The 14167-nt window shown below is 42.4% G+C and overlaps 1 protein-coding gene across 1 annotated transcript; it reads left to right on the forward strand.

The window, feature by feature from the left end:
• Nucleotides 1-962: 962 nt before the first annotated feature.
• Nucleotides 963-13180, forward strand: LOC119010437 (protein phosphatase 1 regulatory subunit 1B-like). Its single transcript, XM_037082590.1, has 5 exons — nucleotides 963-1410; nucleotides 9447-9530; nucleotides 10151-10226; nucleotides 12177-12302; nucleotides 12400-13180. Exons 1-5 carry the CDS (start codon nucleotides 1309-1311, stop codon nucleotides 12510-12512), a joined length of 501 nt encoding a protein of 166 aa, XP_036938485.1. The 5' UTR covers nucleotides 963-1308; the 3' UTR covers nucleotides 12513-13180.
• Nucleotides 13181-14167: the final 987 nt, after the last annotated feature.

Raw genomic sequence — 14167 nt, forward strand, 5'->3', positions numbered from 1 at the left:
CTTTGAAAGGAGTCTTAAACCATGCCTCTATTTCAAATGGTTCACTGACAGCTCTGAGTGTACTTTGGGCTGGACTGGGATAGGCAATTTTGGTCATTTTACATCTCCAGGAATAACAGCAGGTTCATTCAAAATGTGAAATAATGATGATCTTTCATGCAGTGTCTCGAACGTCATAAAGTTGTAATGATCCTTCTCTTTTATAGGTTTAACTGAATAAAGTGGTGATGCAGGTGCTCTTGGGACTAGGGTTTGACTCAACATTGACTGTGTTCTGTGTATTCATTTTTTTTTTTTTAAAGTGATGTCATTTTGTGGCAACGTTGCATTGTGGGTAATGTAGGCCCACGATTTTGAAGAGGAAGAAGAATGCATTGAATTAAAAAAAGGTGATATCTTTAGTTCTGTATTAAAGTTGATCAAGCTGTTTGTTTTGAGTCCAATAGCATTGCAGGAAATCGGTAACTGGTGCCTACATTACCCACAATGCAACTTGGCCACGTAGTGACATCACTGGAGGCGATTTATCAGATTACATGCAGCTTCATCTGCCCAAAAAGACTTGACACTACTTCATCTACACATTTGCCAAGCAGCAGTCCTCCCCAAAACGTGTATACACATTTGAGTGAGTAAAATTGTTGTAGGTGCCCTTTAAGTATTATTTTCAGCCATCATTTAATCTTTTAATACAACAATTGTCCTGACTGATGTTTTACATAATTCAAAGGAATTTTTTTGAACCTGTGTGACACTGAAGGCATCTCGACAGCGTCTTATTTTCAGCCCCTCTCAAGGGAAATGTGGCAGTCTGTCTCGGCCACTTTTGAACCGCAGAGTTTCCGACGGCAAGTGAAAGCATCTTAAAGCTTCGGCGCGCTCTCCCCACCTTCACTTCCCTCTCTTTCTCTCTCTCTCTCTCTCTCTCTCTCTCTCTCTCTCTCTCTAATCACCGTCTCACAGCACAGGTCCGTGTAGTCACTGTGGGAGAGAGAGACATAAGCGGACAGTGTGTGTGTGTTTGTGTGTGCGCGTGTGCGCGTGTGTGTGCGTGAGAGAGAGAGGGAGGGAGGCAGAAAGAGGCGTGAGAGAGAGGAGGGATCGCGCACAGATGTCAAACGCAACTCGGGAGGACTGGCGGGACAGAGGGATGCTGCTGGTCACTAGCAGCTGAATCATCTTTAATTACATCGCAGAGTCATACAGTTTGAGTCAGGCAGTCCCGATCGTAGCCGAACCCCCCCCCACCCACACACACACCTGGACTTGGACACCTCTCTGGACCGCGGAGGAGACGGGCTGGATGCCATGGACTCCGACACGGAGGCAGAGAAGGAGGCGAGGAGGAAGATCCAGTTCTCCGTGCCTTCCCCTGTGCCCACCCAGCTGGACCCGCGACAGGTGGAGATGGTGAGGGAGCGAGAGTGTGTAGCCTGCATGGAGATGACGATGATGATGATGATGATGATGATGATGATAGTGCATGTGTGGAGGAATGAGGTCAAACTTGGGTCATGTACCAAAACATGTTTCAAGGATCATTTGTGGAGCCCAAAATCTGATTTCATGAGCATCACTTTCTCAGACTGTGACATCCAAGTGCATTTTGTCAGTTTTTAATATAAATGATCTCGGGAGGAGCATGAATCCCAAACTCTGAAGCGTGCCTTCCTCTTAAGTTTTGATGTACCTGCCCTCCATTGTGGCCTTGTGGCTGAGGGTTGACAGACGGTTACATAACCAGTCTAGCACGACTTTGCAGAACTCTGCTGTTTTTTTGTTGTTGTTTTTGTTGCTTTTTTGTTTTTTTTTTTGACATCGGGTATTTCTCTGAGGGCGGCAGCAGCAGGGTGTGGGCAGCCCGGGGATTAAGCTGAGCTGTGCAGCTTCAGTATTTTGGAGCCCTTAAAAAGTGATGAGGCATCTCTCCGCCCTTCAGAAAGTGTGAAGTGCAGGAGGAGGAGAAAGTGAGGGATAAAGCACTGTTAGCAATATTAAAACATGTGATTATGTGCCTGATTAGTAATAGCCTTACCACATCTGCGGATCAAAATATAGAAGGTCACACTGTTAGTCATATGGTAGAAGAAGGTGGGCGAGCGCATTATGTAAAAAACAAATAAAGCTTAATACTCTGCTGTGGGAAGCTTGTGCAGGTGAAACATGCTGACCTGGTGGTGTAGATATTATGTTGGTGAAATAGTGCAGCGTGAACAGGAATATTGTTTGCCTGTGCAGTATGGATGTGGGGCAGCATTTGACAGCCCGTAAAGGTCAATCGAGGTCACACTGAGATAACTTTGAGATGCACTCCTCCCGGCCAAAACGCTGCTTAGGCTGATCGATACCTTCTGCTTTAAGGGGAGAAAAAAAAAAGACAGAAAAAACATCATGTCTTAATGGATGGCTGTCGTCAGAGCAGGTGCAATATTCAGAATCCTCTTCCCAGCACAAGATTTTATGGGATTTCACAGGGTGATCAGCTTGGACAGCTTGTGTCACCCTGGAATGCACAAATAAATCAATAATGTCCAGCTCAAATATTTCTTGCACATCTGTTGTTTACAGCCCGGCTTGCAGTCTCGAAGGCTTTGCACTCCTTTCTTTACCCCTTCTAACCCATCGTTTGCTTTTTGAAGCAAACCTCCCCTCCCCATGCGTTTGATTTCAAGTCAGATCCCAGCTCATTACTTCTGAAACACTTCTGCGCACGATTTGGGTCAGATCAACTCTCACTGCTCCGTTAAGTTAGATATTCTCTCTAAAACAAATTCAGGGAAAGGTTCACATTACTCCTGCTGCTCATTACATCCATAATAAGAATAATAAAACCTTTCCAGCATAAATTGCAACCAGTAAATACTCACAACTGAGGCTGTTCTCCCTTTAAGACACACAGGACCCAGTGAGATTACTGCAAATCTTTCATTGTGGATATGATGGAATCAAAGCAGCAGGATTCCCTGGTTGAGCACGCAGTAGCTTACAATGTTCTTAAGTCATAATACGCCCTATGATACGTCGACGTCTTCCTATAGTCACCAAAGTGACCCTGGTGTTGCGATGACCATGGGATGCTTATAGGATCACCTGTTGCATCTGGAGGGTTTGAGGGATTTCCTAAATGCTGAACATACCAGCAATCCAGCTGAGGGGATTAACAGCCATTCAGCTGCAAAATAAGTTTTATAATCCTGAATTTTTGGCAGCCTGCATGAGAACCCCCCGCCCCCCCGCATTTTTATCTTGCACTTTCTTATTTTCCAAGCTCACCATCCCAGTTCAGGCTGCCACCCTAGAGATTAATAAAACTGCCTGTCATGTGGAATGAGACTCCACTCCACTCCAAATGTAAGAACATGTTTTTAATGAGGAAGGAAGGCCTATATTAAAGTAGGTAACTCATTTAGAAATGTTCCAACCACAAGGTCTTCATCAGCCCCCACACAACATCCCGAGTGTGGCCTCACCTGTATAGTAGAAACAACCAATGGGAAGCAATCACATGACCCAGATGATAACATAACAGCTTTAATGTGCTCAGTACCCTCTTTTCACAGTATGTAATCACTGGCATTGTAAAGATCACTTAAGTGTCCTTCTCCTAGTACTTGAAACACATCTGAATGCTGCAACCCTCCTCCATAACTGACCCTAGTACGTTGCGGTTCCATCTGAGAATTGGTTCTCATTCAAAGGACTGTGACAGTAGGTGATTTTTCCAAACCAGACTGGAGATTTTGCTTTCACAAGCGCACTTGTCACCCGCCACCTGTCCTGTAATCTGAGGATTTGGTTAATGAATTATTTATCCAAGCACGGCTGCTCAAGACACTGCAAAGTTGCTGTTCATCGAGGCCGCTGTCACTTTAGTAGCCTCCTCATTAAGCCCTGTGAGGTTTGGTCAAGGTTATCTGAAAGGCTGACCCTGCTCTCCCTTTTCCCGCACTCACGACGACAGAAAACCTGTGTGTGTTCTCATCCGATCATCCCGTGTGTGAGGGTCGGCCAAGTTCGTTGTTTACAGCGTTTCCAAAACACAGACATAACATTTGCATTTAAATGGCGAGCGGAGGCATGGAAAAAGTGACAGGTATAGGGAGATAAAACGAAAGTGTGGGAGGGAGCAAATGGGTGCCGAGTGGACAAGGACAAGAAGGGTGGGAAATAAAGAGGAAGATAACTGACAGAGGGCATGTAAGAAAAGGCGGGAGAAGAAAAAATACCATCAGCTGAGGAGATGACTGATTAAAAACCAAAGAGATTAGCTGTGGAAGACTGAGGCCCGAATCGAGGGCAAGGACAGCTAATGCGAAGAAACAAATTTTCACTACAGGGCAGCCAAGAGCTCTGAACTCCACATGGTCAGCACAGGGAGAGAGCATCCTTTTGCTCTTGTTGGTGTATTGTTCTTATTTATATGTATGTGAAAATAATCTTCACTCTTCTATCATTCAGATTAGTTCCAGACTATACTCTTTACTGTATGATCTTTAAGCTCTCTGTCCCAAATACCCTGGCAGGAAATTGGAAAAGGGGCTTTTGGGTGTTCCGTACCCTTGGCGCAGAAACTCCAAAGAAATAATCTTATGATAAAAGATTTTAATAATTAGAGGCACATTCCCTGGGATGTCCATGTTTCTAATTTCCCTTTCTTTCCCTTTTGACTTCGATCCACTCCTTGAAAACGCACTTTGTCCATTGTTTTCTGTGTTTTCTGTCCGTAACCTATGTGTTTTTTTAATGTTCCCGACTGTCTCATCCACTGAAATAGAGCTTCATGAAAGCTGGTCTTGGCAATACTTTAGAGAACCAGTGAGAGCCAGTACCTAAACTGAAAAAAAATCCCACCCAAAATCCCCCTCAAAGGAGCTTAAAGCTTCCTTCCAAAACCACTCCCCCCAAAACACACGACAAACACACTGCAACGCAGCTCTCCCGGGCGAGCAGGAAGAAATATTCGACTGGATTGCTGCGTTCACCAAGCTCTCTCGGCTTGTGCAGTCTAATAAACACACGAGCAAACAACTCTGTAAGATGTCACAATCATATAAAAAGTTGCAAAATCGAACACACTGCGGTCCTTTCCCTGCTCTAGCTTGGCTGGTGCTTTGTGCTACCGAGTTAGCGGTGGTCATCGCTAACCATATCGAACTACCTCAAGTCTCAGACAAGCAGGTACAGTAGGCCATCAAAACATTTTGTTAGATCAAAGTTAAATGATTGGACTTATTGGAGGTCTGCGGCAGCCATAGATACCGGATGTTTTCTTCTCAGAGCATCTGATTTTTTGATTTCTGTCAGAATATTGGGAGATTTTTATGCAAACAAATCTCAGTGGCACTTGACTGATGAAGTAAAGGTTGACAGAAATTGCAGTCTTTGAAATATAGTGACCGGTTGAGAATGTTGAGGAAGACACAGTTGCTCCAGTACCAAGTTTCCACCGTCCAATCCCATCCCTGCAACGCTACGGCGAGATTGTACTTGCAGTCAAGCTGCCTGGTCGACGATTGAAACCAGACGTGATGCCCTTCAATCAACTCTAATCCATTTTTAGAAAATGTTCCCTTGAAAACAAAAGGTCAAACGGCAATACTGGGTTTCATTTATCTTTCCTTGAGCATCAAATCAAGCTCAGACACAGGATTACCGACAGGATATATCGAAAGCGCTGCATGAACACAGTAAGGGATTTGATGCATCCGCTGCATATTCATAATTGTTAAGTGGATGGCTGATTTCTGCTTGAAGGGCTCTTAGGGACAGTGTGTGCCCACCCAGGGCCATCATCATACAGACCAGGATTAATGCATTGAATGTTAGGTAACCATCAAGGTCCATCCTACCTCACAAAAATGAGGTGGGGGATTAGAGATTTACTACGGGAGCACTAAACTGAAGTAGTAACAGTCTCTGTGGAAGTACAGTTCTGGTTGCCATATGACATGACCACCCAGTCGTAGAGAATACGGTTTGTGCTACGTTGTATGATATAGACACACAAAAGCACATTTTTTGGGTGTCAAGGAAGTCTGTATTGGAGGCTCACCTCCTGTAAGGAGTTCAAACAAAGGATATGTTAGATATTTATTGACTTCTGGCACTCTGTCAAAAATAAAAAACACATTTATAATGGTCACCGTACTTCATTTACGGTGCATTAAATTAAAGGTCACTTTTTATGTTGGTTGGCGGCTACAACAACATGGTGGTGTCAAATCTGCACGGATACTGCATCCATAACATTAACGTTTTCTTAGTTAATTGATAAAAAAAATGCAGTATTTTAAGAGAGCTTCAGTGGTGTTTAAATGTATTTTAATACATACCATGGTGAGAGGTGGGTGGTGACAGTTTGAACACTTCTGAAAACTACCTCACATTCTGTAAAGCAGTCTCCATGATATATATAATTCTTTCCAAATTGTGTCTCAATGGCAGGTCCCATTACTTATGTGCTGTCATCAAAAGCAAAACTGAATTATTGAAACAGTGTTGGCTGGGATCAGTAAAATAAGTCTTGCAAATCAGGATGGCTGGTTCAATAAATGTTTAAACATTGTAATGCTTTGCTGAGAGAGCCATTGGTAACCCTCACTTTAACTGTAAGCAAGAAATAATGAAGTAAACATTGAAACCTAACATCAATAGTAGCCACATTCCAAAATCCAGTAAGTTACATGCTGCTCACATACACTTTTATGATAGTTAGGTCGTCCTATTTGGCCAATCCAAAAAGAAGAATCTAGTGTGGTAACATGACACATTATCTTCGCACAACCAAGCAAATGAATCAACTAACAGTGAGCTAAATGTTGAAAAATGTAAAACAAAGCAGTTACAAGTCAAATCAGTCCTGCAGTGCAGCTCCACTGAGCTGCCACAGGTGTTTACAGGCATGTTCGGATGTGCACAACAAGGATGCGATGAATGTTCCCTGTAGTCGCTCGACCTTCCGGCACCAGTGTTAACAAAACATTCAGAAAAGGTCACGCTGTCTGAAAAAGCCTCTCAGACAGGTGTGTCACCTGTTGTTTGACTGCTGTTACTCCAGTATGAAGTGTGTGTGTGTGTGTGTGTGTGTGTGTGTGTGTGTGTGTGTGTGTGTGTGTGTGTGTGTGTGTGTGTGTGTGTCTGTCAGTGTGTGTGAAAGCCTCTCCTGTCTGTTGCAATCATATTTCCATGTTGACACATTTCTGACCTGTAATCGGACGCCTGGTAATTCATATTGAAATTTGCTCCCCCACAACGGCGCCATGTCTGATTGTAGAGTGTGAATGATGAATATGTATGAACCCGGCACACAGAGTGAAGGAGAGGCGGTGTGAGAGTTACTCCAGAGCTGAAGCTGCCCACACGTATCAGGCCTACACACTCGGCCGCGATTGGTTTGGCAGCCGCTCGTATTTTTGCCATAACACCATTACAAAAGAGAGAAAGAGCAATGAATCTGTTGTTTATTTCATAACACTTTCTGTTATTGTGATGCAGGATGAAGTGTTTTATTATTGTTTATTATTTCACTATGAATATTCAGAGGTTGGTGAAGCCTGGACCATGGAAATAGGTGGAAAATGATACTTCCAGGAAAAAAATTTTGGAAACAAAATGTGTCAAAAGTGAAAGTAATCAGCGTGCAGAATTATATCACTACAGGATGTTGGACATCAACATAATTAACCAGGATAAGTGTTGGCAATGTATGTTCCTGCAAACCACAGAAATGTGGAGATTAGGTTAAATAGTTTTATTTTGTGCTCATGGTCTGGTTATGTTTAGGCTTGAAGTATATGTTTAAGTAGCCCCAAACACGGCTTGAGATATCTGGACTACTCCTCAGTATCTGTTTTTTTTTCTATGGAAATTGTGTCCCACGGTCTCTGTGGCTTCACATGAGTGCAGAGTCAAATTATTGTCATTGGCTTGGCAGACTTCTCGCTTAGAACTTTACCACCGTCCCCTCCACCTCCTGATATGACAGGTCAGGTCACATGTCATGTGAATATGTACTACATATACATACGTATACATAGCCTGTGAAATGCTGCATGTGAACATATTGGTGGTTTGCAGAAATGTTTGCTGCCAACATTTTATCCTGGCAGCTGGGCTTCTTAGTAGGTTGAGGTGGGGCTGATGTATAGACTTTTTCATAGTTTATTTTTGATTGTACTTTGTATTCTAGATCTCACTCTAAACAGTTAGAAGTAGCTGTAGTTGTGAGATGTAGATATAATGCAGTAAAAAGTACAGTATTTCATCTGAAATATCTCGACATGGGCTATTTAAGCAGGGCTCAGTTTTTCTTCATATTTTTGGCATATAATATATCTCAGCCCAACAAGTACGTGGGCGATTGTGGTGTGAAGTGTTGAAATTAGTACGATTAGTTTAGCGTGTGTGTGTGTCTGTCTGTCCATGTGGGTGTGTGTGTGTGTGTTGGTGCGACGCTGTCCATGGTAATGAAAGGAAGCAGACACACTTTTCCCTTCTGAATTTTTTATGCATTGTGAACACTCTGATTAATAAATGCAAATAAATGCTTCTCCGTTTGTGACAAAGGTTTTGTTTACATTTCACAGCTTGCCATTGTCCGATACGCTCCGAGCACAACATCTGTGTTCTGGGACCTCCTCCTCAGGAGTGAGGCGCTGTCTTTCTCGTGTAGAGGTGTGAAATGGAAATACTCAAATGAAGCACCATTAACTCAAAATGTGTTTTCATTGCAATTAAAGAGAAAACAATTTAGACTGAATAACCAAATAATTTGATTGTATGTTCCATTTTATTGTAAAGTGGTGTTATGTAACAGCCTTCGCGTATTAGACTGAAACAGATTTCGGATTTAAAAGTTGTATTTCAGTATGTTGCATATCAGTTGCATAACTGTTGGTTTCTGTGACTCACTGTGCTTCACACAGAATACACAACCATGAGGCGTCAACAGTGATACAGATGGAGAATATCTGTTTCTGAACCCACAGTTCACAACCTGAGTATCTAACAAGAGCACCAGAATCGCACATTGGTCGAAACAATAGCTGCAATTATAGTCGGCGATCGTTTTATAAAATGTTTGTGACCTCTGCAGCCAATCTGTGAAGGCAAGAGGGTTATTGGCAGTGTGTGCAGGAGGATTTAAGTCAAACCCGAACGTAAGTAGTTAAACCCTAGATGATTATGGCCAAGTGTTCAGAACGTGCAGTAAAACAGCGAGCAAATCTCAAATCATCCAGCTGCCATCATGACAAGATGTAGTCCTCGTCCAGGACTTGCCTGGACAACAGTCTTTTCAGTGTTGACAATATGCATTTTCTCATAGCATTGTTTTCCAAGAAAAAAACAAAAAGTCATCTGCAGACGTAATTTTCCAAGAATCAGCATCACATATTGTTCCTTGTTGGTTTGACACAAAACATTTCTGTCGTTCTGTCTTTGCCAAGATTCGACGTCGGAGGCCGACACCAGCCACGCTCTTCAGATTGACAGACCCTCCGTCACCAGAGGAGGAACTTGGCCCTCAAAAGGTAGATCAGCTCATTTGCAACGTTTTGGACTTCCAATAAAAAAAAAATTAAAAAATCAGACTGGACTCACTCAGTGTTTGCATCAAATATCAACAATTTTAGAGGAGATGGAGATACAGACACACATAGTAAGGGATGTGAATTTCTTGTATTCTTGACAAACATTGCGATTGAGCTCTACTGTATGTGCAGTGGAGCGGTCTGTGGGTTGTAGAAAACATTTCTGGGAGATGTTGCAGATTTGCATAGGAGGTAACAGTGTATTCCGCGGGTGCAGGTGGGTGGGTGCACAACAAAAGGTCAGTTCTTTGACTGATTTCAATAGGCAAATGCAACAGGCACATAAATAAGCTTTTGGTTTGAAATGTACTCAAACAGTCCAAACGGGGCACGACTGGTAAGTATGTGAGGGACAGGCAGCAGGTCAAATAACAGGAACAAGGAACAAGGAAGTGGGTATACAACCGGTGAGGGAAAAGCACTGGTAAGGCCGTTGTGTACACCATGCATGATTTAGATAATTATCAACTCCACTGATGTAACACAAACATAATGTATCCTGTACATGACACTGTTATCTGTAAACCAGGATTTGGATTTTTTTTTTTTAATTTCTGCAGTGGGTTCTGGGAGAAAATGGAGCCTTGAAAGCCAAACTGGTTCATGCGTCGACCTACCAGCCGCCTTCACTTAAAGGTACACGTGCTGTTTTTAATGTGTTTCACGTGTACGTTGCGTTTTAGGAGACGACACAACATTTTGGAGACCCAGTTCTAGTGTGGCGACGGACGTGCGGTCTATATTTGTTTGGAGTACGTGCCTATCCAAAAACCATAGTGAGAAGTGTGTGTCTCACTGCATGTGTGTGTGTGTGTGTGTGTGTGTGTGTATTATGTGAGATTAGGAGTGGAGACAGCTGTGGGTCTGTTCTGGATCATCCTGGATTATAGGATGGGCACACAGCTGCAACATGGTCTCACACATACACACAGACTCAGATACACACAAATATCAACACACAGAAACATTAATATTTGATATGAATATGTTTATAATACATTTTATTCATCTTCTTTTTTGGGGGGGGGAATTCTGAGTTTGACCCTACAATCTGTTCTACATCTGCTTCGAATGTCGACAGCGTGTATTGGTGATACGTTACAAACCTATGCTCATACATTTATTACATAAACACCATCTATACCAGATGAAATAAACGTCTGACTATTTGGAGTACAAAAAAATGTGACTTCATAATCCTCCAGTTTCCCTCCTTGCGGCAGTGATGTACAAGTGTGGTCCTTAAAGGGAATTTCTGGTATTTTTGTGAACCCAGTCCCTATTTATGTTTTGGTGTGTAAATGATTCACGCTTACCAACAGTTTGGGAATCGGTCCAGAAGATCAGCTCAGCTGGCAGCTACGACATGGCTGCTACGTAATCCTCGGAGGCAACTCTGACTGTCAAAATGATGTCCACTGAAAGTGCTTGTTTTTGCCACTGATGAACTGACGTAGTGATTGTAATTGTCTGGCAACATTATGGAAACTATTCCTGTTAAGGCCTTTTTTTGATATGAAAAATATCATTTTTGTAACCAGAAACACAAGTCTTGTTCAAGGAGAAGTCTTGTTCTGGAACTTCGCAGCGTGAATTGCGGTTGCCTCATCTCGATCGTCAAAATCAGTTAGTCAGCCGTGACTTTGGCAGTTCCTCGAGATAAATTCCAAACTGCTCTCTCCCCGATTCTAGTTTCCACCATCATCTTCCTGCAACAAATCCCCAGTCTCGGGAGATTTCATAATGTTTTCAACAAGCTAGTGTGTGAAAGAGGAGCGAGAGGTCAGGCATCCGAACCAGCAGTAAGGAATGGCTGAATGTTGAGCCAGAAAATGTTCATTGCAACCAAAACAGACCTGGAGATTGCTGACTTACCATGAGGATGTTGGTGAGATTTAGTTTCTGTCAAATTAGAATGAACTGTGTTCTATAATGATTGCAAGGTAAAATTGCTGTTTTTGTCAATGGAGTCTGGTGGCTTGAGGAGAGTGACATAACAGTTGTTTCTGTTATGTTAACAAAAAAGTTCCTACACAGAATCAAAGAGGTCTCTGGAGGGATCCTTTTCATGATGTTGTTTGGCACTTACCACACAGATACTTACTTACTTACTTACTTACTTACTGTACTTTGATGGGCGCAGTTGCATCCAAGGATTACGTTGCAGCCTCCAGAAAACAATGTCAAGAGCTTGGAGCAGAGTTATTGTGACCAAGGACCAACTAAAACTGCTTACCACTTCCATTTTTAAAAACAAAAGCTAGCATGTTCTGATTTATCAACAGAGAATAAACAAGATTTTCGCTATGGACGCCAAATTGAAGCAACTGTTGTCAGGAACAGTCATGACTGGATGCCAATATAGGCCTGCAAAGCAAGGAACAACATTGAAAAGAGTTGAGGCAGTCCGCTATAGTTCTTCCTAGCAATATTGGGAAACTGGAGACGTTCAGCTTGAACCAACTCTGAACGAGAGCTAGCACCAGCCAAGAACCAGCACTTAGTTTGTTTTGATTGCACTGAGGTATGAGACATGCATTGAAATAGAACCGTTGTTTTAAAATGACTGGAATTATGTACTTTCAGCGGTTCAGAGGATGGCCCAGGCACACCTGGCCTCCCTAGACATGTCTTCTGTGGACAAAGAAGAGCCCTCTTCTGAGGAGGAAGAGGAGGAGCGCGTTAAGAGCCGGGAGACAGAATCAGCTAAGGGTAGGTCAGACAGGTCTTTCAGATTATGTCATTTTTTCCATCTTATCCTGGCATTTGTACCGCACATCGATTAAACCCTTCAAAATCCCTTTCTCAGATCCGAGAGAAGAAAGTGAACCGACAGACAGTTTGACAGGAAGGTCCAGTATCAGCCGGCACCAGGGAGGCGGGGAGGAGGCCAAAGGAAGAGAGGAAGGAAAGGGGGAATGACATATGAAGAGGACTCAGATGGACACAGAGCGTTCGTGAGGAAAAGACTTGCGTAGCGCACATAGGGACCATACGTGTGCGTGCATGGGTGTACGTATGAGTGTGTGTTATTTTGGTCTGTGAGTGTGTGCATGCATGCGGCAAAAAGACTTCAATGTGGAAAAAAGTAAGAGAGAGGAAACCAGATGGGTGTTGGGGAAGGTCGGAATATTAATGAGAGGGTATGAGGAAAAGTTTGACCTGAGACTTGCGAAGGAGATCACGTCTCGGGTCGGTCGAGGAAACCAGGGCTTTTAATTCTCATCAGCCAAGGACACCGCACAAGAACTGTGAGAAGTGCTATGAACTGAGGCGTTGTCTCAAACAACTAGATCTTTTTTTTTTCAGCAGGATTCAACAGAATTCTGACACTTGCTCCTTGGGTAATTTTTCCTGAAAACTATATCCACGTGTGAAGAATTTTAAAATTGCCTATAGTCAGATGATGTACAGGGCATGTTGCTTTGAGAAACTGGTGCTAAAACACACCTCTCAAGAACAATCACAGAGCACAGACGATGCACACAGCTCAGCTATATACCTTCTAATGCATATTTTACAAACATGTAACATTCAATTTTATCTGTAATGTGATGGTCAAAGTGAATTAAAATGCTCGACGGACCTGATGAGATTGAAAATCTCTACTTTCACCATGTAGTGTGACGTAAATCTGTAACAAACTACACGTCTGTTTACATCCAATCAGCTTTACAGTATTGTAGCTCCAAAACAGTGATTACTTCAATATTTTCATCCTGCTGTAGTGATGAGTGCAAAAACCTGGAACTCATTTAGCATTTTTTCGTCTTCCAGTTCCATCATCTCAAAGTCACTGAGGTTTTCAGTTAAATGTATGAGGTAAGTATAGTGGTTAAGATAATTACATGTTTTGATCAGCAACATAAAATGCACCATTAGATGTCCCACAATTTAATTAAAAAGCACTGACATGTTTTGCCAACATGTGGCTAAATGAGACTACAGAAGGTTGTAGGACATTAGTCCGTCTTTACGGGATAACTTTAGTTTACAACTTGTAAATTGATTGTCTTTACACGGACATTAGCTTTTTACTTCTACTGACTGAATCTACGCATTGAAAACCACAAATGTGATGTTCATATGTGAAGATAAGTAGCTTAAAAAAATGTGTATCATAAATTTGTGTTTGCCACAGAGCTTATTTTCTACAACAAACCGAAATCCAGTGGGATTCAACAAGATTTTTTGACGAGAGAACTGGGGTGATGCTAACTTCCGGGTTAGCGTACCAAAATGCGCCATCCTCTACAGCACTCTACTTTACCTGTGAAAGTTAGCTTTGTACATTGTTAACAGTATTTACAGTTTGTTTCTGTACATAGTATTTCTAAATAATTTTGATAATTGCCTCAGTGTCTTACATTACCATTAGCGGCATTAGCTGGATGCTCAGTGTAGAACAGGGATCACCAACCTTTTTGAAACTGAGAGCTACTTCATGGCTACCGAGTCATACGAAGGGCTACCAGTTTGATACACTCTTCTGAAATAACAAATTTGCTCAGTTTGCCTTTAGTTACATATGATTATTAATGATTAATGATACTCATCTATGTGAAGACACAGATCAC

Source organism: Acanthopagrus latus, chromosome 20 (assembly GCF_904848185.1).
Source record: "Acanthopagrus latus isolate v.2019 chromosome 20, fAcaLat1.1, whole genome shotgun sequence".
In the NCBI taxonomy this organism is placed as follows: Eukaryota; Metazoa; Chordata; class Actinopteri; order Spariformes; family Sparidae; genus Acanthopagrus; species Acanthopagrus latus.